The 22073-nt window shown below is 43.3% G+C and overlaps 2 protein-coding genes and 2 non-coding genes across 7 annotated transcripts in view; all 4 read left to right on the top strand.

Moving 5' to 3' along the window:
* LOC147019694 (uncharacterized) overlaps positions 1-7851 on the top strand; it is a 46794-nt gene extending 38943 nt beyond the window's left edge. For 3 of the 4 annotated variants that reach the window (XM_085894344.1, XM_085894343.1, XM_085894341.1), the window contains one exon: positions 3129-7851. In XM_085894344.1, the coding sequence (XP_085750470.1) occupies positions 3129-3667 (539 nt within the window). In that variant the 3' untranslated portion in view covers positions 3668-7851. The remainder of the gene's footprint in view (positions 1-3128) is intronic. The other variant, XM_085894342.1, reaches the window with a different exon arrangement.
* Positions 7852-10732: 2881 nt separating this feature from the next.
* The window catches only part of RPL18A (ribosomal protein L18a), a 28484-nt gene continuing 17143 nt past the window's right edge, over positions 10733-22073 (top strand). Inside the window, exons 1-3 of the mRNA XM_085894346.1 lie at positions 10733-10882; positions 13641-13820; positions 20518-20647. Coding sequence (XP_085750472.1) covers positions 10865-10882; positions 13641-13820; positions 20518-20647 — 328 coding nt within the window. The 5' untranslated portion in view covers positions 10733-10864. The remainder of the gene's footprint in view (positions 10883-13640; positions 13821-20517; positions 20648-22073) is intronic.
* On the top strand, positions 12701-12835 carry LOC147019693 (small nucleolar RNA SNORA68). Its single transcript, XR_015062124.1, has one exon. It is a non-coding gene; the product is annotated as a small nucleolar RNA SNORA68 (small nucleolar RNA).
* LOC147019692 (small nucleolar RNA SNORA68) lies at positions 17539-17673 on the top strand. The gene has a single exon (XR_015062125.1). It is a non-coding gene; the product is annotated as a small nucleolar RNA SNORA68 (small nucleolar RNA).

Below are 22073 nucleotides of genomic sequence, written 5' to 3'. Positions count from 1 at the left end.
CAGGATATATTGCACGTATGTATAGCTTGCAGCAAATACGTCCAGTCATTTGACAGGAGATCGAAAGTGGAGGATTTACAGTCCAAACAAATGTCACAGCATTCACAGGAGCATAGTAATGGGCTCATAAAGGTGATGGAGGCATTTGCTGCACAACCACTAATCCAGAGGCCTGACTGCGATATTGTCTCAGCACTCCTGAGTCAATACGATTGTATGCCAAGGCAGAACATATCCTTGGCTTCGAACACTCTTCTAGAAATCAGCACCATCATCTATCTGGTGGAAAACGTGCACAACAGGAACGACAAGTACAAAAGCTGAAAGACGTCCTGTCCAAATCCAATCCATTTAAGGTTGGAGAGGTGAACGATGGCACAGAGATGACGTTGGTGCATCTCACAAAGAAAGTAATCATACCAAAAGATGTGAAAGAATATACTCAACACTGCAAACCAAGGTGAATCTGCTTAAAAGGATTTTGTGGAACAGAGACTCTGTGGTGAGTAAGACCTGTGGGGCAAAATCATGAAGTTGAAAGTTCTTGGATGGAATGAAAGCAACAAAGTCATGAAACCCAAAGTAGGGAGCAGAGCAAATTGTGATCAAGGCATCAAACTCATTAATGGCACGTTTGCTTGTAATAACTCATCATCCTGAGATATCAAGCGGAAAGAAGTGATCGGAGCAAATAAATTCTCTCCGATTAACCATATGTTGACGTCAATGGATGGACGACTTCATCCGTGCATTGACATAGCACAACTTGTTCCTCTGCTGGAAGAACAGACAGAAACGCAAGACAAAACAGATAGTGTCGTTTCCACTGATCAACTATTTGTAGTCGCTGGTGATATATCAATTATCTTTCTTCATTAAAGTGGCTGAAACCGACTATGAGTCACATGGTGTCTCAAGCGGCGGCCCACCTCCCATGGTCCGCTCTACTGCATGCAGTGACAGGTCCATGGTACGGCCGGGCTTGTGGGGACGGGTCCCTCCTATACGACATGTGGTACTCCCACAATGTATCAGGAGGGGGTGCCCCTGTTGACACGGGTCCTATTCCTCTCCCCCAGAATTTCTCCACGATGCTTGCGACTCACCGCGTGTGAAATGGCCCTCTCAGGGGAGTCTGTTCGGGTCGGCGACGGGTATTCCGCCGGCACCCTCAGACTACTGACCTGGGTTGGCCGAGCCATACATGGTTAACCGCTGGGTCGTTGTGTGCTATACACCACTGGCCTGGCAATCTCACTGAGCACCGTGCCCTGCATTTCTCTGGGCAGATGGTCTTGCCCACCACGCCAGTTGTGCACATTGGACCTGAGTGCTGGGTCGGCGTCTATCGCAGGGGAACACAAGTGAACCAATATTGGGATGGTTCACGGTCCCAAACTGCTTCAGACATCCACTCCGGTGGTCTGGAGCTTGTTGATCGTCTCTGCGCTGTAGTGATCAACACTTGAAACGCATTGGACTGCGGAGGAGTTGGGGAGGACAACGGGCCAGGGCCCTTAAAACCCTGGCTGGGGGAGACGTCAAACTTTACAGTCTGATGACGATGATACTCTGCATTTCTCTGGAAATCAACAACTTTGTATATATGACTATTGTTTGTGTTTTTTTGTTTATTAAAAAATTAAAATGTTGAATTTGGTTGTTTTTTTTTTTGGTAAATAAAACTCTATCTCATTAGTTTGCCAAACTATATGTAGTTGACAAAACACCCTTCACGTAAGGCTGATTTTAATCCTTGACCCCTGTTTACGAGTCGAGAACGACCATGGCACATAATGTGACGTAACAAGAACATTACTTTTAAATGCAGCAATATTGGCTAACAGTCCGCATTGCTATTCTCACAATTTTGGAATAATAGCGTTATTAAATTTACATCAAATTGTTATGCTCATTTGGGGCTTTGTTGCTATGACTACAAATACCTCAAGGTGACTCCAGAAAAACATGCCAAACTAACTTTTAGTGAGGCTAAGACATAAATTAGCCCAAAAAATACATTGGCAAAAATCTACCTGAAATTATTGCGAACTCCAAAATTGTGACGTAGCAGTGCGGACCAACTGTGATGTTTGAATTCAAGCATCCAGTTAAAGGGGCAAGAGTGCGTGTGTGCGCGTGTGTAGCCTTTTCTTTGATATCTATACAATTCCACACCCCTTGACCAATCTCCACCAGATTTTGCATATGTGCTGGGGGTACCCAGTCGGATCATGGACCCAACCCTCTCATTCCACTCCGGAAAGCAATTCACTGTATGTTGTATGTGTGTACATCTGAAAATCGGGAAACTCGCGTCAAATAAGGACATGAAGCCATTTGGCCCATCATTGCCATGGTGCACTCTCGCATTCACGTTTGCTACAGCTTTGAAATAAATCTTCTTGATTTACTGAAGTCTAAATAACCCGATGTTGAGCAGGATGACCCAGCTTGTAACTATATATAAACGATGGTGTCAATATTTCAGGGTGACCTACAAAATGACATTTGCACTCGCAATTGAAAAGAAAATGCACAACGTGGTTCATCAGATTGGCAAAGTGCATGGGGGGGGGGGGGGGGAGGGAGCCGCTTTAGCTTGGCCATCCCTCAAAGAAGTGACGAAGTTACAAAAATGTTCATTACGACAGTCTCTGGATTACGTCCTCGTACATCACCTAAGGTTGAGGCACATAAGCAACTTGGATTTTATACCTCTGTCCCCGAAAGTGGACGGAGCTTGTGTTTTCATCTCCGTCTGTCTTGTTTCTTTGTCTCTCTGTGAGCAGAATATCTCAAAAAGTTATGGACGAATTGATTAGATTTTGGTGAAGATCCAGATCCGGATCCCGATAGAATTTTAAAGTGATTCCTCACCATTGAAAGATAGTGCCAAAAGCGATATACAACATGATATCTCAAAAAGTTGTGTACAGATTATGACAAAACTCTGTAGATGAGTTTAGAAGGCAACAAGAACAAGCCGATAAGATTTTGGTTCAGGTCCGGATCTAGATCCAGCCCATCAGTGGGATACAAAAAGTAAACGGTTCAGCCTGGTGGAAGCATGTGCTCTACCGAGTGCCATTCAATTTTATTTTTTTTAACCTGCTTGCTCGTTTCAGGCATTCTTCAAGAAGATAAGGCTGGAGATCAGAGTGCGTATACGTTGTACCCTCCACCATCCACGCCCCCTGATGAACCTTCACCCGAAAGCCTGCCGGGACACAATCATCTCATGTGGTTGCCACAGAGTCTTCCATATGGCAGCAGTGAGGAGGGAATTGGTGGTATGCGCTTGGAAATGGACAGTATCACTGGAACATGCACGATATGTGGAGGTCATTCTGAGTGTGGTTGTGGAAATGGCAGACAGGGGCGTCGACGACCTGGGGGAAGACCTTTTGCGTGCAGCGAATGCGGAAAGCGGTTTGCACAGTCAAGTGACCTGTCACGGCATCGTCGCACGCACACAGGCGAAAAACCTTACACTTGTGATAATTGCGGCGCCACGTTTCGTCTCAAGCACCATTTGCGGCGACACCAAAAGACTCATCGTGGACACGCACGCTCAAACATTGCTTTCCGTCGCTCATCTCTAATGCCAAATGAGGTGGCATTGTTAGCCTCATCTCGGCCTGATGCAGTTGGTGTTTTCTCTTGAATTATGTTTTTTAAGCCTGCATGCTTTCACTTTTTAAACCACAGCTTATTTGGCAAAGTAGTGGCAAACAACAGCAATGTTGGGTGGCAGGTGGTTTGTTTTGTAAAAATTACAAGAACTGGAAGCCATAAGCTGGGAATGATTGGAATTGCCAGCATGAGATTTTTTTTATTATTAAAGAATGGGTGGGTGAGAACCTTTAAAATGTACAAACAGTTTTCTCATGTATGAAATGGGCAAGGGAAGTGTTTTGATGTGAGGAGGCTCAAATGGTTAAGGAGCTTGTACTGTACTGTAATAGACGTGCAGTTTTGCTGCTTTTCGATTTCTTTTTTCGCTGCTCCAGTACCGGATGTGGAAGCATCGGTCACTGTCGTCTTGTATACAGGGCTGGCAGCATGGCCGAGAGGTATGCCGTGCACTCCCTTCTAAGCAGTCCAGCCTGGGTTCGAATTTTGACCCGGCTATAAACTGTCATCCTGATGTTTCACAGGCAGGGTATTTCGTCATTGTGTGTGCCGTCACTGCGATGAATGTCAAACTGGCGTCCCATCTGTCAGCATCCGTTGGTGCACGTTAAACATCCTGCAGTGTTCTTCGCACATTGTGGGCGAGTAATCACCGGCACCCTGGCCAAATTCCAAATTCCAAATTCCTGCCCTAACTTCTGCTGGGAAGACAATGGCAATCCACAGCATAACCATTGCTCAGGAAGCTGCTTCAGTTGCACCGACGCTCTTTGGAGAGATCTTGTGCATATATATATATATATATGTTTATGTATATGTACATATATGTTTATGTATATGTACATACAGTGCCTATGGACGACACTCCCTTTCAAAAATTTTCACCTTTTGTTGCCTTATAACCTGGAATTAAATTTCATTAAATCAGACTTTTTCCACCTTTATTTACACATTTTAACCCACAACTTCCAAGTGATAAACAAATTCTAGAAATTTCAGAGAATTAATTGAAAATACAAATCTGGAATATCTTGGTTTGATAAGTTCCACCCCCCCCCCCCCACACCCAACAAGTTAATACTTGGTGGAAGCACCATTTACAGCTGTGAGTCTGTTGGGATAGGTCTCTACCAACTTTACACACCTTGATTGGGCAACATTTACCCATTCTTCTGTACAAAACTGTTCAAGCTCAGTCAAGTTTTGTAGAGAGCGTTGATGGACAGCAATCTTCAAGTCGTACCATGGGTTTTCGATTAGGCCAGGGCTCTGGCTGGGCCATTCAAGGACATTTATCTTGTTGTTCCTTAGCCACTCCAATGCAACTTTGGCTGTGTGCTTCGGGTCGTTGTCATGCTGAGAGGTGTCACTTCCGTCCCAATTTCAGCTTTCTTGCAGAGGACAGCAGGTTTTCCTCTGGGTTTTTTGTATTTTGCTCCATCCATTTTCCCTTCTACCCAAAGAAGTTCCCCAGAACCTGCTGATGAGAAACATCCCCATTACATGATACTGCCACCACCATGCTTCACATTAGGAATGGTGTTCTTTGAGTGATGTGCTGTGTTGGATTTGCGTCAAACGTAACGTCTTGCGTTTTTATTTTTTATATACAATGTCAAGGCTCTTATAAGAGCTAACACACAATGTATAACAAGGGGAGCAGGAGACAGGAGGGACAGGAGAGGGAAGCAGAATAGTGGGGAATAGACAGTCATGTAGAGATCTGTGGAAGGGAGCAGGATGGTATGGGGTACACAGGGTAAACAAGATGGACGCTACAGGGACTTTCAGGAAGGAAAGCAGGGAATTTGGAGGAGGTGGGTTTTGGGTTGATTAACGGGGGGTAGAAAAGATCATGGTTTGGGATGGGGGAAGATAGGAGATGGTGGTGAATGGCTGTTTTGAAGACCTGGAGGGAAGAGTGGGATTGAAGAGAGTGTGGGAGTTTGTTTCAAAGGTGGGAAAAAGAGGAATGAAAGAATGAAGGTGAGCAGTGATTCTTGATTTTGGTAGTTTTACCAGAAGGGGGTTGCTCGGGGACCTTGAGCACCCTGCGGAAATATGGGCGGGACAGTGCAGGGGGAGTGGAGGGGATGGGGGGCGAGTCTGGAGAGGAGATGGTAGAGGACAGAAAGACCACCGACCTGCCTGCGGTGAGAGAATGAAAGACCCAAAGACAGCCTCATCGCGGGAGATACCAATGATCTTAAGTGCCTTGGTTTCCACAGCGTGAAGTTGAGAAAGGTGAGCTGCAGGAGCACCAGCCCAGAGGGGAGAGCAGTGCTCTCTCCCCTCTGGGCTGCTGCTCCCACCTCTCACCTTTCTGCAAAACTTTTGCTACAAGGCTTCAGAATCTCCGGAGTGTTTGTTTGTTTTTTGCATACCTCAAACGGGACTGAATGTGGGCTTTTTTGAGTAATGGCTTCCTTCTTGCCACCCTTCCGTACAGGCCAGACTTGTGGCGTGCATGGGATATTGTTGTCACATGCACGCAGTGACGTCTTTGCCGTAAAGGCCTGTAGCTCTTTCAAAGTTGTTATTGGCCTTTTGGTGGCCTCTCTGATCAGTCTCCTCGCTTGCTCATCCAGTTTTGAGGGACAGCCTGATCTAGGCAGGGTCTTGGTGGTACCATATGCCTTCCACTTCTTAATGATTGTCTTGATTGTGCTCCAAGGGATTTTCAAGGCCTTTGAAATATTTTTATACCCATCCCCTGATCTGTGCATTCCCACAACTTTATCCCAGAGGTCTTTTGAAAGCTCTTTGGTGCTCTTGGTTGAGTGTTTGCTGTGAAGTACACTACCAGGCAGAGGAAACCTCCAGGAACAGCTGATTTTATTCTAAAATAATCAGAATCACTACAATTTAACACAAGTGGAGGCCAATTAACTTGGTGTGTGATTTTGAAGGTGATTGGTTACCCCTGAGCTAATTTACAATTGCCATTAGAAAGGGGGAGGGGGTGGACAATTGTCCAACCAAAATGTTCTCGTTTTGTATTTTTAATTCATTTTCTGAAATTTATAGAATTTGTTTTTCTCCACTTGGAAGTTGTGGGTTACGATGTGTAAATAAAGGTGGAAAAAGTCTGATTTAATGTAATTTAATTCCAGGCTGTAACACGACAAAAGGTGAAAAATTTGAAAGGGGGTGTAGACTTTCTCTCGGCACTGTATACATTAATTATAATTAACATACATGCCTGGTGTTGGCTTTATGGTTCGGGTGGTTGGCTTGGGATCCTCGGGTCCTGAGTTCAAATCCTGCTTGGCTATTGAATTAATACCAGGTGAGGTTGACAGCCTGTTATCCTTCTGAGATCAGCAAAATGAGTGTCAGCTTACTAGGATGATTGAGCCATTCAAGTGTCCTGTGTCGGAGTGGCGACCCGTCCAGGATTGTGCCCAATAGCTAAGGAGGCTGCTTAGGCATCACCGACGCTCTGCACAGAGTATGGTCCCAATATATTTGGATGAACATACATTAACTATGTGTGCTTCCCTCCATCTTCTGAGTTTTATAGGGAGTCGTAGCATTTGTGCAAAAATTGAAGAATTTTTCACAAATGATCTTCCTTTCATCCTTTTTCTCTCCACCTTCGTTTTCCTCCTCATTTTGCTTCTTTTTATTATAATTATTATTATTATTTACCTTCACTTTATTGTAAATAGCTGCTGGATGAATTTTTCATTATGCCAAGAATGGCTCCAAGATCTCACTTACAACCCAGAACTCTGGGAGGGTCCGCCGAGTGGAGTCGAGTCGGTGCTGCTGAATATAATAAGTCTTGTGGCAAGGAACACATCGAGTGATTTTTCTGTTTCCCTTTCCAGCATTACACTTGGAATGTCCAGCAAATGTCTGATAAAGACTTGTTTCAATAATGTGACAAAGCAGGTGAGCTTTTATTAAACTGATGTTGCATTCAATTGTGCTGAAGGACACGCATGTACAAAACTAACTATCCGTGGAGTTATCAAAGGGTAAACCGAGCAATTGAAAACGTATTTTAAAAAGCTAATTTTGCATTTACCATGGGACTTGGTGGGATGCTGGCCATGAAAAGATGTTTGCTTTCACGACTGTCGAATATATCCACATGCAAATGGCACTGATGCTGTCGGTGCAGGTTTCGGTGAACCGGTGAAGCCACTTCCAATAAAGATTCATCACTTGTACGTTGAGAAATTATCATAAAATTTCCCTTCCGACACAGATCTTTATTCTCTAATGTGTCAATTGTAATGTCCTGTTGCTGGCTTGTTGCTCACCGGTCCTCTGTTGCCTACATCTCAGAATTCGTTTTAACCTCTGACTGTGTCACTGTCATCTAGCAATGGAAGCGTTTCTGAAGGTAAGCCAACACCGTGCTCATCGTTTTAACATGAAATGGAAAGATGCATCGAATTTCCTGTTTTGTTTTTTTTTTTTCAAAGTGGATTCAAGGGGTTGTGTCACATGTTTAGAAATCCTTTGTGGGTGTGGTGAGAAACATATTGCAACTGCTTTTGATATTCACATGTAATTCGCTTCTGGACGAAAACCTCTCCTTGCATGCTGCTCGAATAGATTAGAGGTGCTTGTGTTGGACTTTGAGTCACCGAGCCTGGGTTTGAATCTCAACGCGGCTACAAACCATCGCCCTGGTGTTTGGCATGCAGGGTGAGGCATCAAATGCGTGCATCATCCATCAGATGGACGTTAAACTGGAGGACCCGCGTCGACTAGCGATGGTTGTCGGTTGAAGCTAAATATCCCCTGATGTGTTTTGCGAAGAGGAGGTGAGTTTTGACCACCACACTGAACAAATCTCAAATTCTTGCCACAACTGTCAGCAGCCGGCACCGCCTGGTGCAACCGGCGGCCACGTACTGCACGCGAATGCACGGATACCTGTATATTCTACAATACTCATCTTGTGCCGATTATGTAGCGACAATTGGGTGAATGGAGTTCTCTCTTGGTGAATCTTCTGCAGCAGCAACCGATACGACTCTTGTGGAGCGAACCCTTCGAACTTTAACATATGTTCTCCTGTTAACGCCCTTCTGCAATTTTTCTTTTTGTACTGCGGTGTACCTGTTTGTCCTTGTCCTAACGTTTTCCCTTTGCTCCCATTGTGTCTGCAGCTCCATTGCCCCCTGTCATACTCTTCCAGGAGCTTTTATACCTTTCGTTTTTTTTTTTTTTTTTTAAAATATCCACATCACTGGTTTGATCTACAGTGGTGCGAGTCATCGTTCCCAGATTCAAACTTCCTTTTCTCCTATCTTCTTCTCGTGATTTGAAGTACCCTTCTGGATGCAGTGTTCAGTCCCCTGTGTCCTGATCCTGGTGGTGATCCATTTTCCCCAAGGTGTGCATGTTCACATCACACATCACACACCAGGGTCTGAGAAAGTCGGTGTTGTCCTATGATTATCCCGGTTTACACATCTGGGTTGTAATACAATTTAAAGACTGCACTGCACATACGCTAAGGACTTCTTCTTTTCTTCTTGAATGGCCACAACTATTCCCATGTGGTTGCCGGTAGGAGCTTGGCCCAAGCCCTCCGTGAACCGGTTGGCCAGGCCTCACATTTGGAATTTGTTCAGTGCTGGTGATGGCTCACTTACTCTTCGCTAAGGATACCGTCTGATCTTTAACGTACACCAACTAATGCCAGCAGAAGGGGCGCCCAGTTTAACCTCCATCCGAGGGACCGCACACACATTGAAGAAACACCAGGATGACAGTTTATACCTGGGTCGGGATTCGAACCTTAGGGGGCAAGTGTGTGTACATGTACGTCGTCCTGCCAGCCCAGACATATGCCAAGGACAAGGGGCCTAAAATCTCTGGTTCCACCAATACAGATTGAGACTATTTTTGAAGGAAGTAACACTTGGAGTCTCAACAACCTTTTGTGGAAGTTCGTTCCATCCGTTGATGACTGGCCGAAGAACTTGTTTCTCATTTCCAGTCTGGGCCGACTCGAGCAACCCCCAAATCGGTCTTGTATATCGCAGACGGCACGAAACATTCCCTTACTCAAGATGGGGCCTCATCAAAGTTGTGTAGAACGTTGGTGGCATCTCCAACGTCACGTGTGAGAACGTCCCGTTTGATGATCCCTAGAATTTGACTTGTTTTCAGGATTGCCCATGAGACCGACGTGATGATGGAAGTTGAGTTCATTGTCACCGCCGACACCTAAATCGAATCCTTCTCCTGCTGGACATCTTGAAGATCAACCTTCTCCACTGGTCGCTATTTCTGATGTTTGACCTTCCGACATCACCATATAATAATACAGTATATGTGGGGCTGTGCATTCAACGCAATTGAAAGGGTGTTTCCAGGTGAGGGACCACCAAGCCTGGTGTTGGTTTAGTGGTTTGGGTGGTGACTTGGGATCCGAGGGTCCTGAGTTCAAGCCCCGTTGGCTGCTGAATTAATATACACCAGGAGGTTGACTCAGCCTGTCATCCTTCTGAGGTCGGCAAAATGAGTACCAGTGTACTGGTAAGGGGGACACTGCATCAGCGGCATAGCCACGTCCGAACCAATGATGGAACCAGCAACCACAGGCTGCACTCGATAAAGAGAGAGAGTTGAGGGACCATCCCAGTGCTGGATCGAAATCATCATGGAGGGGCTTCAATGTGGTCACGATTGGAAAAAAAAAAACTTCCAAAAATCTGTCATCTACAAATACGTACGTATGCGATTTCTCGCAACTTCTGGCAGATCATGAATAAAAATGACAAACGGTGGAGGTCGGAGGACGCTCACTTGACTTGGGGTGTGCCGCTCTTCACTTTGGTCCATTTGGAACTCACCCCCGTTTATAGACGAAAATTAATGTTCGGGGATTATGTTATGCGCTCGACCCTGCTGGTCTCTCGTTTTCATGAATTCTCAATTTTTAAAGATTGGCAGTCTGAAGGTTTCCTCCAGGAGTTGCTTAATTTTCGCACGTTCATGGAAAAACACACACACAAAAAAAGAAGAAAACTCCGCCGTTTATCTTACTGATCGTATCCGGGTCAAAGTTCAGTTCGGCGCTTTTCCAAGCGAAGATTATTTTTCACACCGGGTTCACTAAAAAAAAAAATCGAAAACCTCTCCACACGTCGTACATCGAAGAGTTTGTAATTTATTTTTCACTTTTGACTTGCACGGAAATAACGTGACCCGGAAGTAGTTGGCGTTCTCTCTCTCTGAGGCGAGCAGCGGCGTCGCCATGAAGGCATCTGGAGCTGTACGGATACGGTTTTTTTGACTTGCATCGCGTTTTTTTTATCGTTTATAGATGAAAATCACACATCGATGTAGAAGCTAAAGCGGCTCGAGTTGGATTTTCGGGGAGAGTTTTGGCGACGAGAGCCGTTATTTGCGCTCTCTTTGCGCAAACTCCTGCGGTCGAATGCCATGTGTTAACTAGGCCCAGGCATTGGATTTTTTTCGTATGTTAATCAGACTGATCGGGGCGGGGCCGCCACGCATTTACCTCAATGTCGTATCGAATGATATCAGCAGAAATATCTTTGCCTCGTGAAATCCCTTGTTTTTCAGTTTTATATTTATGAAAATAAAATAATAGCAAGGTAAAGGCGAACCACGTGATCAAGAACCTCTCAAGTCGCGGTTTCTCGACAGCAGATTCGCTAGGAGGCGAATAAAATAATTCCCCCCCTCCCCCACCTCCCCACGCTAAATTATACTCTTACCCCAAAAAGTTACACAAGTCGAGGTTTTGTACGAAGTTTCAGGTGAAAATACAGTTAATTTGCAGCATTTTGTAACAAACGTGTTTCTCCGTTCGTTGCATGAAAAGACCCGTTTTCAAATTAAACAAGTGGTGCCGGCACAACAAATCCCGCCCATTTAAGGCATGAAGTTATTTTGGGGATCAAATTTAAATTTGATATATCCTTAACCTGAATGTTGATTATAAGGAATATTTTAGTCTTAGTTTGAAGTCGATTAAACCATTTTTGACGAAGTTATGAGCGAAAAACGATTTTGACCTTTCAAGGCCACGTAAGGTCAAAGGTCATGGTGTCAAATGAAAGCCAATAAAGGACTTTATATATGTCTTCCATAGTAAACATGCATATTCCTAACCTTTTTTGATTTATAATGGAAAATTTGTAATTTTGACCGGTGACCATGACCCCCAAAACTTTGGACCCTACCGATCTTCACAAATATGCATTTTTCACTGTGAGCATGGGCAGGATCATAAGTGACGAATAGAATAAGGTTCACTATAAGCTTAGTTTGAAGTAAATCAGATCATTTTTGACGAAGTTATGAGCAAAAAACGATTTTGATCTTTTCGTGACCTTGACCTTGACCTTTGATCCAATTGAACCCAAAAGTTAATGGGGTCGTCCAAGGTTCATTGCCCACCCGTGGATTAAATTTGATAGTGTTCGCTGAAGCCGTTTTGCCGTAAAGTTGCTAACAGACAGACAAACGGACAAACAAACCGGACGATTACAATATCCTGCTCCCTCCCTCCAGGGGGCGGGATAACAAATCGCCCATTTATTCATCCCAGAAATGATAACGACACTTGAATAACTTACAAACGTTTATGTGACCTTCATTACGTGAACAAAATTTAAACCGTTTATACAAGAGGAGCAAGCAGCTATTGACTGGTTAACTTGCAAAGAAGAGTGGCCATTTAGCAAACAAGATTATTGGGGTATGCTGTATATAGATAGTAGTAGATCTGAGTAGGAACGATCATCATCATTATACTAATATAAAAAAAAAATTCCCCCCCTACCCGGGGTGGGGTGTTCTGCCCGGGGTGAAGTCCGTGTTAAGACAGCAAGTCATGGCGATTTTCAAGACTGCTAATAATATTCATGATAATAGCATAATGTTATTGGACAATATTAATGCTAATAATACCCTCTCCCCAAGGGATTTTTGCTCCTTGGACAAACACCCTGTTTAAGTGTAAATAGGCATTTATGCTTATTGCGTCCCCCACAGAAAAACGGTTCCGAGCTGAGATCTACTGTACTCTATATACCCCAGAGAGGATAATAACATGACCCTTCTTGCACACAACCCAAAAAGACCAACCATCACCCATGGGTTTGTCCTTTGTCAAGTGTGCATACAGTAGATACATCTTGTCGCCTGTTGCAGACGCCACGTGTTTGCGAGAGTGGAAATTTAAGATGTCACATGTACACCCTGAAACCACATGAATTGACAAATGGTCTGATGATATGGTTTTTATTCATAATGGAAATCGCCCCAAATAAAGCGTAAAGCCACTCTCGGGAAGGTTAGATAAAGACAAGGATAAAACAAGTGGTGCCAGGCACAACAAATCCTGCCCATTTAAGGCATAAAGTTATTTTGGGGATCAAATTTAAATTTGATACATCCTTAACCTGAATGTTGATTATAAGGAATATTTTAGTCTTAGTTTAAAGTCAATTAAACCATTTTTGATTAAGTTATGAGCGAAAAACGATTTTGATCTTTTCATGACCTTGACCTTGACCTTTGATCCAATTGGACCCAAAAGTTAATGGGGTCGTCCAAGGTTCATTGCCCACCTGTGGATTAAATTTGATAGTGTTTGCTAAAGCCGTTTTGCCATAAAGTTGCTAACAGACAGACAAACAAACCGGACGATTGCAATATCCCGCCCCCTCCCTCGGGGGGCGGGGGGGGGATAATAAAAGAAAGAGAGAAATAAGAAAAAACATCTAAGACACAGGAAGTTGCAGAAGTAGGGTGTAATGCAATGTAATTTCAAAGATGTAAGAAGTAGCAATTGACGTTTTAAAATTGACATGGTGCCAATGATTGTTGCTTGCCAACCTGCCGATGAAGGATTGTTGCTTGTCTATGACGGACCCCTCAGTGTCGTTAATTGGCATTTCGATGCGAGTGAAAAGTGATCAAATGTTATCCTCCTCCACTAATGGGCGGACGAGTTTGATGTGTTTCTGCTTTCTGACCATAACTCTCGTGTTCCTCAGCTCAAGGAATTCAAGGTGATTGGCCGACGGTTGCCTTCACCAAAAGAGCCACATCCATCACTATATCGCATGCGCATCTTTGCATCCAATTATGTCGTGGCCAAGTCGCGCTTCTGGTACTTCGTCTCCAAGTTGCGGAAGCTCAAGAAGTCTGCGGGTGAGATTGTCTACTGCGGCAAGGTGGGTTTCAGCAAGAGAGAGTGGTGATGTTACTTTAATGGACAAATCATAGATTCCATTTTTGTCTCTGTTAGAGTAGTATTAATTGACTTTCATAATTGTTGTTAATTGACATTTTTCGTGCTACTGAGTAATTTTGCTCGGTCTTTATTTCTCCCCAGATTTTTTGTTTGCATGGAAGGTGATGTTATTTTTGTTGTTGTTGTTGTTTTTTCTTCTTCTTTTTCTTCTTCTATTTCTTCTTTTTCTTCTTCTTTCTTCTTCTTTTTCTTCTTCTTTTTCTTCTTCTTCCTCTTCTTCTTCTTAAAACATTCATTTATTTCACGCAGGCATAAAATTTCCTTTATGCTTTCAAAGCCAGAAAAATTATGGTGGGTTACTACATATACAAGTTGCAAAACATCACCGCAGTGACTGTGTGGCAATTGTAACAATTGTTTGAAGATGTCTGTGTGAGAGCGAGTTATACATTTGTCGTAGTGTGTTGAAGTACTTCGGTTTGTGGCTGTAATTATAAGATGCCAATTAAAATGTGCATCACATGACTTCAGTGATGCAGATGACACTGCAGGTCATTGTGGATGCATCTAATACACTGGCAACACATATATTCCACTAAACCAGGGTTTCTTAACCTTTTTTAGTGTTGTTTCCCCCTTTGAAATTGCCAAATAATGATATTTCCCCCCACCACATTATCAACACTAAATTAATAAAAAAACTAAAATTTATTAAAAAAATTATTCCAATAAATATTTTCAGAAAAATATTGATACACAATTTATTACATAACATTAACAGTCTTGTATTATTTTAACATTAGCATTCCTCAAATCAGCATGAATTTTTGTTCCGCTAATTTTTCATCGCTTGGGAAGCGTATTCGGATGACGTATTCAAGGCAATAAATAGTTTGAAAATTGTTCAACCTAAAAAATAATTTCCCCCCTGAAATGTGAAAATTTCCCCAGGTTAAGAATGACTGCATCTATCTATAATTCCAGGTGTGTGTGTGTGTATGTGTGTATGTGTGTGTGTGTGTGTGTGTGTGTGTGTGTGTGTGTGTGTGTGTGTGTATGTGTGAAAAAGAGAGAGAGAGACACAGACACAGACAGACAGACACAGACACAGACAGACAGACAGACAGAGACAGACACACCCCGAGACCGAGACACACCGAGACCGAGACCGCTGTTTCTCGACAACTTCTGGTCCGATCTAATTGAAACTTGCCAGGTATATTGCTGGGGACCTGAGGATGTGCCTGTTCACGGTTTGATGTTAATCGGACAAGTGGTTTCCAAGTTATGGCCATTTATTTACCAAACCAATGGGAAGACATGTTGTTGCGTGGGCGTGGCCGATGGGGAAGGGAAGCTCAGCCACGTTCCCCATTACGGGTTACAACGTAGGGGCTTCTGGAGAGTGATGACTTCGTGTATTCTAATAATTTCTCGATTTCTTATGCGCATTTATAGATAAACACAATGGCCCAAGTTATGATCGTTTTCATATTAGACGGTGTATAAATTTTGGGAACATCAGAGTGCTGGTATGCTCCGAACCAGGAAGTAAATTTTTTCTCTCTCCTCTTATCTTTTTGTTTTTCCTTGCCACGACATTGCGAAAAGGTAAAATACGTTGACGCTAATTGAATAATTGGGTATTAAAAATAAATTGCGAATAATCGTAACTGCGAATAATATCGAACTTCCGGGTCATGCACGTACGGGCACGCGAGAACGAAGAAACGGCCTGTGTGGTTTAATTATTTATTATTATTATTATTTTTTTTTTTACGGGCACGTACTCGTAAAAGAAATGCAGGGATGAGCCTGAGTGAGTGCATGTGCATTTTAAAAGCCACTCTTTCTGTGTTTGAGGAAGAAGAAGCGGGAATGGTTGCTCAATGTCATGGTTCCAACGGTGACATTTATTATTCCACGTCAGCAGTAACCCTTGAGAAGGACACAAAGGAGCACACCACATTATATACACTATTGTAATATTTATTGAAACAATAGAAAATATATATAAAAGTACATTGAAGGGACACACAAACAACAGCCACCACAGTCACGGCGATAAGAAGTACGTGTTATAAAAGATCTTTTTTGCATGTTTTACTTCATTTTACTTCTTCAGTGACACTCACCGATAAACATGCAATATGTTTGGAGAGTACGACATGCTGTTCATTGAGTAAACCTGTCAACGAAGCGACAGGTAGGCACACCTGGTAATTTTTAAATTCCACAAATTTCCCATTATTTTTTTTTCATAAGAGATAGGTAACTTCTATAAGGTTATGACCTTCACAAAAATAGCATTAACATGAACCTAAATTCTTTGTATAAATGAAAAGGTCCACAAGGCCTGTGCACACTAGAGATAGGTTCCGTGTTGTGAACACGACGGGAAAATAGTGCGGTCGCATTCCCGCCACTTCACTGTACCAGTCAGATGGGGGATGCGGTGTCTGCAGAAATGCGAGGCTCTTTTATTTCTTTACGTAGTTTCTATACAAGGGGCTCATGATGGATTGTTACGACAAAGGGCAGCAGGTTCACGGGCTGCCAAATGGTATTTGGATGGGGGAGGGGAAGGGGTTGACGTACAAAATAAGGAGCGATGCAAATTTGTAATGACCTGGAGAGGAAAAGAATTGCCATGTGTGGAAGAGATCTTGGAGGTGCATGGGTTAGTGTACAAGGTCATAATGGCAAGCACATTTCAAAGACTGAAGTGAGGTGCATGAGAGAAGACACGCCACTGTCAGCATTACACGGTGATTCCACGGTCAGCAAAATAGGGAGACCAATGAATGTAGTTTGGCAGCCAGCCTGGATTTAAGGAGGGTGCATAGGTGAGGGTTTCTTGAGTGTGTGCAACCTGTGGTGGCTCAAGGAGGGCAGTTGGTGGGAGAGGGCAGGAGAAACAATGTCGATCAAGTGTACATTTGTATAAAATGGAGAGGCCACCAACTTGGTACCGCTGGGAGAGTGAAAGGCTTTGGGTGTCTGGCTCCTTTCTTGACATTCCATTTCTGTGGAAGATCTTGTTTTGGACCTGCTCACGAGGAGTGATGTAGACAGCAGAAGTTGTCAGCCTTCGGTGGAGAGCCGCACTGCATGCAGCTCCATAAGAAAACCCTGTGCACTGTGATGAGCTCAGTGTGATTCAGGAATGCTGCAGCTCAATCGAGAATACCCAGACAGCATCTTCTTTGATGTTAAATGTGTACACAATTTGTACGGACATAGAACTTGGTTATTTCACAAGTTTCTCTTTTGGAAGCATCAATGTGTATGTTAAAGTACATTATCAAAAAAAAAAAACAATTGCAAATATCATATCCATCCATCCATCCAATCACGGGGACCATACTCTGTGCAGAATGTTGGTGCTGCCGAACAGTCTCCTGGGCTATTGGGCACAATCCTGGACGGGTCGCTACTCCGAAGCAGGATACTCGAATGGCTCAATCATCCCAGCAAGTTGGTACTCATTTTGCCAACCTCGGAAGGATGACAGGCTGAGTCAACCCCACCTGTTATTTAATTCAACGACCGAGTGGGATTTGAACTCAGAACCTTCAAATTCCAAGGCCACACCCTAACCATTAAGCCAACACAATATCATATGGATGTCATTGAAACGATTTTTGTTGCATTTTGGTGTTGCTTTCATATTTCGCTTTTTCTGGAGTTCTGTACTACTTGCACTCAACCCAAAAAGGCTATCCGTAACACATCGGTGCGTCTTTTGTCAAATGTGCATACAGTGCAGACATCTTGTCGCCTGTCGCAGACGTCCTGTGTTTGCGAGAGTGGAGAGTTAAGATGCTACATATACACCCTCGAACAATGATGGATTTCCTAAAAGTGGACGTTTCCATTCCTTGTTGCATAATAAATTGTTCCGTATGCAATATATTGTAACGGTCACGTGTCTTCATCGACGGTCACACTGCCCGGGTGAGTATGGGATGAAAACATTTCCACATCCGCTGGGTTAATATGATGCAAATTGGCGTTTCGGAATACAGTCGTGGCAAATCACAAGATTGTCTGAGCGAGCTTGGCAGCGAGCCGTATTTACAGTGCTTTCGCGCAAACCAAATCTGCTCGTCTTAACGGGTTAATATGCCATTTCTCTAAATGCTATGAATCCTGCTCCCGATGCTCAAACCGAGTATGTAAACACACAAACAAACGGCACGTGCAAAAGGCCTCATTTCGCATTCGTACGTCATTTCAAATGTCCTGTATTACTGAAAATATTGATGACTGAAGGAGGGTGCCTCCTTTTGATTGTGCAATGAATGATGTATAAACAATGTATTGCACAGTGAATGATGTATAACACCATTTTGTCTTCTGCTTCATGACAAAACTGGCAATTTTTGAATTTTCCATTCAAATTTATGGAGAAGGTAATCCTCAATGAAATACAGGAGAACTCTTATTGACATGAATTTAACAATGGTCCTGCATCAACTATGGTATATTTTGACTCAATGAGAGGCAAATCTTATGCAATGCCATCTGTGACAGGAATATCTGAATATCCCAATATTTGTCTCCTATTCTTATTTATTATAATCGAAGAGAAAGAGATAAAAATATCTCAATTATTTTCCAAGCACCGCGCCATGTTGCATTGCAGCCACATCAAGACGCATCCTTTTTTGTACATAAGTACATGAGGGTATACATGATGCTGTCAGCAGGACATGGCAAGACAATGGAATTGTAGCATTATAACGTTCAAGAGCACAAACAAACATGGGGCAATACCCCTAGGTGCTCACCTGGTAGTGGCCGGATAAGAATATATCCAGGGAACCACTGGCATGCAAGCACCACCCACAAAATATGTTACGGAGAAGAAAGTAAATACCTCTGGATGTTTGTTTTTTTAATGTCGTGAACAAACTTTGGTACATCACGGGTGATGAAGGCTGCAGTCAAGTTTCATCAGAATTGCTTGTGTAGTTTCTGAGAAGAAAGCAAATATCTATTTTGGGGGGCAACCCCCATAGACAGACCCCCTTCAGACCCAAATTTTATTTTTTTAATTCCATAAATAAACTTTGGAACATACGGTGATGAACCGTATGTTCCAAAGTAATGAACCATGTGTTCCGTATGTTCCATCACCTGAACGGCGATGAACGTTGTCTTAAAGTTTCATCAAAGTCGTAGGTGTGGTTTCAGAGAAGTTGCAAGTATTTGTGGACGGATAGACAGATGAACAGATGAACGACGCATCATCCCATAAGCGCCCCGGAACTACGTTCCAGGTGAACTAAAAAGTATGATGAACCCACCGCTCATCAGGAAGTTGGAAGGGTTGAATTACTGATACCTTATTGGGATGACATGGGCTGACAGGATGGCCTAGAAGTACACACACTCTCCTCTAAGCTGTCGAACCTGGTTTTGAATCCCGATTCGGCTATTAACTGTCATCCCTGTATTTCCCATGCAGGGCGATTCATCAATGTGTGTGTCGTCCCTTGGATGGACGTCAAACGGGCTTCCCGTTTGCCAGCATTCATTAGTGGATGTTAAAGACCCCCATAGTTTCCTTCGTGAAGAGTAGGCAAGCTATCGCCGACACCCTGAACAAAATCTAAATTCATGCTCGAACCAGCAGAGGGAACCTCATCAGAGGCATTGCCGCACCCTCAGCCAATGATTGTGTTGCGACCCTGCACTGCATACAAATGAAGAAGAAGATAGTGACAAAGGCTAAATCTTTCCATAATTCTTGAAAGTCTTTATTTTTGTGCCATTATAACATTTCCTTGTGTGCTTAAGCTCCTTTCAGAAAAAAAAAGAGAAGAAACCAAAAAAATAGTGTTGTGCGATCCTGATTTAGAGGAATGTATATGTTCCTCTTCACCAGTGGATAACCTTGTTTGTAAGTTTGAACATTTGAGAAGACAAAATGTAGAGTGGATTCATTCCTCACACTGCTCATTGGTTCTTGTCAATTAGAGTCCTTGGAAAATTTTTTTTCGATAAAGTTGGAAAAATCCAAATGATCATTACACACTGCCCTTTTGGTGGTGTGCCATCTTTATGCAGTGTTGAGTTCTCTCCCTGGGACAAACTTCTTGCCACCTTCAGACTTAGGGTCAATCCCAACGTTGGATTTTAAATACAGTACTGCCCATCGCAAAACATTCTATTCCCGGAAGAGCTTAAAGCACAGCCTTCTCCACATAAAACCCACCTTCCGTAAGGCAGAGCCCCACCTTCAACCAGGTTGGTGAAGTGTTCCCACAAAAAGTTTACCCGCTTTTAACCGAATGTCACCACACTCTTAGCCCTCCCTCTATCATGAATCCAGCCCACTGTTACACCAACAAAATAGCAGAAGCAGTGTTTTTTTTTTCATAATTGTGAGAGATGTCAATTGTCAGTGGAAATGGAGAAAATTACTAACAGGGTGGTACTTTACACATCAAATGATTAGTCCCCTCTTAGTTTCACCGTCGGGAACTATAGGGTTTCTCTTCGTCTGTCCGTCCGTCCGTCCGTCCCACCTGTGGTTTTTCAGACTTTTTTTTGTCCCATACCCTTTAACATGTTCAACTGAAACTTGGTACATGGCTTTATTATGATAAGTTACAGAATTGCTGTTCTATTTTTGTCATAATTCACAGTACGTGCTGCATGTCCTTCAGGTTTCTGAGAAGTCTCCACAGAAAGTGAAAAACTTTGGTATCTGGCTGCGCTATGACTCGCGCAGCGGGACACACAACATGTACCGCGAATACCGTGACCTTACGACAGCTGGTGCCGTCACCACATGCTGTGAGTATTGCTCATCATTTACCCACATTCAAAGCCTTTATATCCCACCACCGCCAGTTAACTAACTGTACCTATATGCACAAAAACTAAGTTTTATGTATTTATGAATATCGATTCGTTGTACAAAAATAACATTTTGTTCAAAACAGGTACCCTGTTTGTGCATAAATACCGGCACGCCTTGCAATACGAACTAGCTACGTTCCATGACAGTAGTGTGGATAGTGAAACTGTATGTTGCGAAAAAGATTTCCCTTTCCAAATATTTAATATATATTTTTTGTTAATTAATATATTCCCTATCCAAATTAAAAAAGATTCTATCCAAATATTTAAGACTCTTTCCATATTCTCCATCACCAAGTCTGTTTCCCTTGTAATTTTAGTAGCACCTAAATAGGTCACATTTTCTGCACTTGCCTTGATATTATCATGTTTTTTTGTTTTTTGAAGAAAAACAGTGGGATGTAATCAGGTCTGTCTATCTGTCTGTCTCCTCCCTCAAACTGTTGGACAGAAATTCACCAAATTTGGTAGTTATGATCACCACATGGAAAGAATGTGCAAGAGCAGTGTCATTTTTGGCTTCACTCCCTAGTCAGGTCAGGTCAGGTCAGGTGTGGGAGCATGTGCCTGAGCAGCGCATCACTGCATCTATATTCCGCCGGTACTCCAGCGGCTTCTATCTGCCCATCCCCCTGGCAGATGCTAGGCCCATCCCCATCTCGAGGAGATGGTGATCAATCTGCTGCAACCACGAGGCATGCGGTCAGCCCATTGGCCTCCTCCACTCACGAGGCTCCCTCGCTGAGAGAATCTGGGGAGCATGATCAGTGTCAGGAAAACCGCTCGTTGGACACAAAGTCCGACCAGCGATGGGCAAGGATTCTCCGAAGATACCTGGTACCAAAGGAATTGAGTCTCCGTCTCATATTTCTGGTCAGAGTCCCAAGTCTCGCATCCAAAGAGCAAGACTGGAAGCACGAAGGACCTGATGACTTGGACTTTCGTCATCCTGCTGACAGCGCCATACGCCATGATCCAGTGAATCCATGACTCCCTATGCCTGCCCCAGACCTCTGTTGACTTCTGGCTCACAGCCAGCAGAGACATGAATATCACTGCCAAGGTAAGTGACTCTCTCCGTGACCTCAACGTCCTCACCACAAACTGGTACAGACAAGATAGCGGTATTCAAGATATTGAAAGGCTCGATCTTGGTTTTAACCCAAGAAACCCATAATGCCAGGAGCTCTGACTCCTCATTCAGCACCTCAGGGTGCCCTGGAGTAGTGTGAAAATGTCAAATACCGAAAATACAATGAGGGCACATTTTAAAGCATTTTTAAAAGAAACTTTTTATATGCATTTAATATTGGGTGCTGCATGAAATGTGTAATTTTTTGGTATTTGACCCTCGGGTTCT

The sequence above is a fragment of the Eptatretus burgeri genome, chromosome 9, assembly GCF_056783735.1.
Source record: "Eptatretus burgeri isolate ZD-2024b chromosome 9, Ebu_testis_v1, whole genome shotgun sequence".
NCBI lineage: Eukaryota > Metazoa > Chordata > Myxini > Myxiniformes > Myxinidae > Eptatretus > Eptatretus burgeri.
This window is presented reverse-complemented; position numbering and strand designations above follow the sequence as displayed.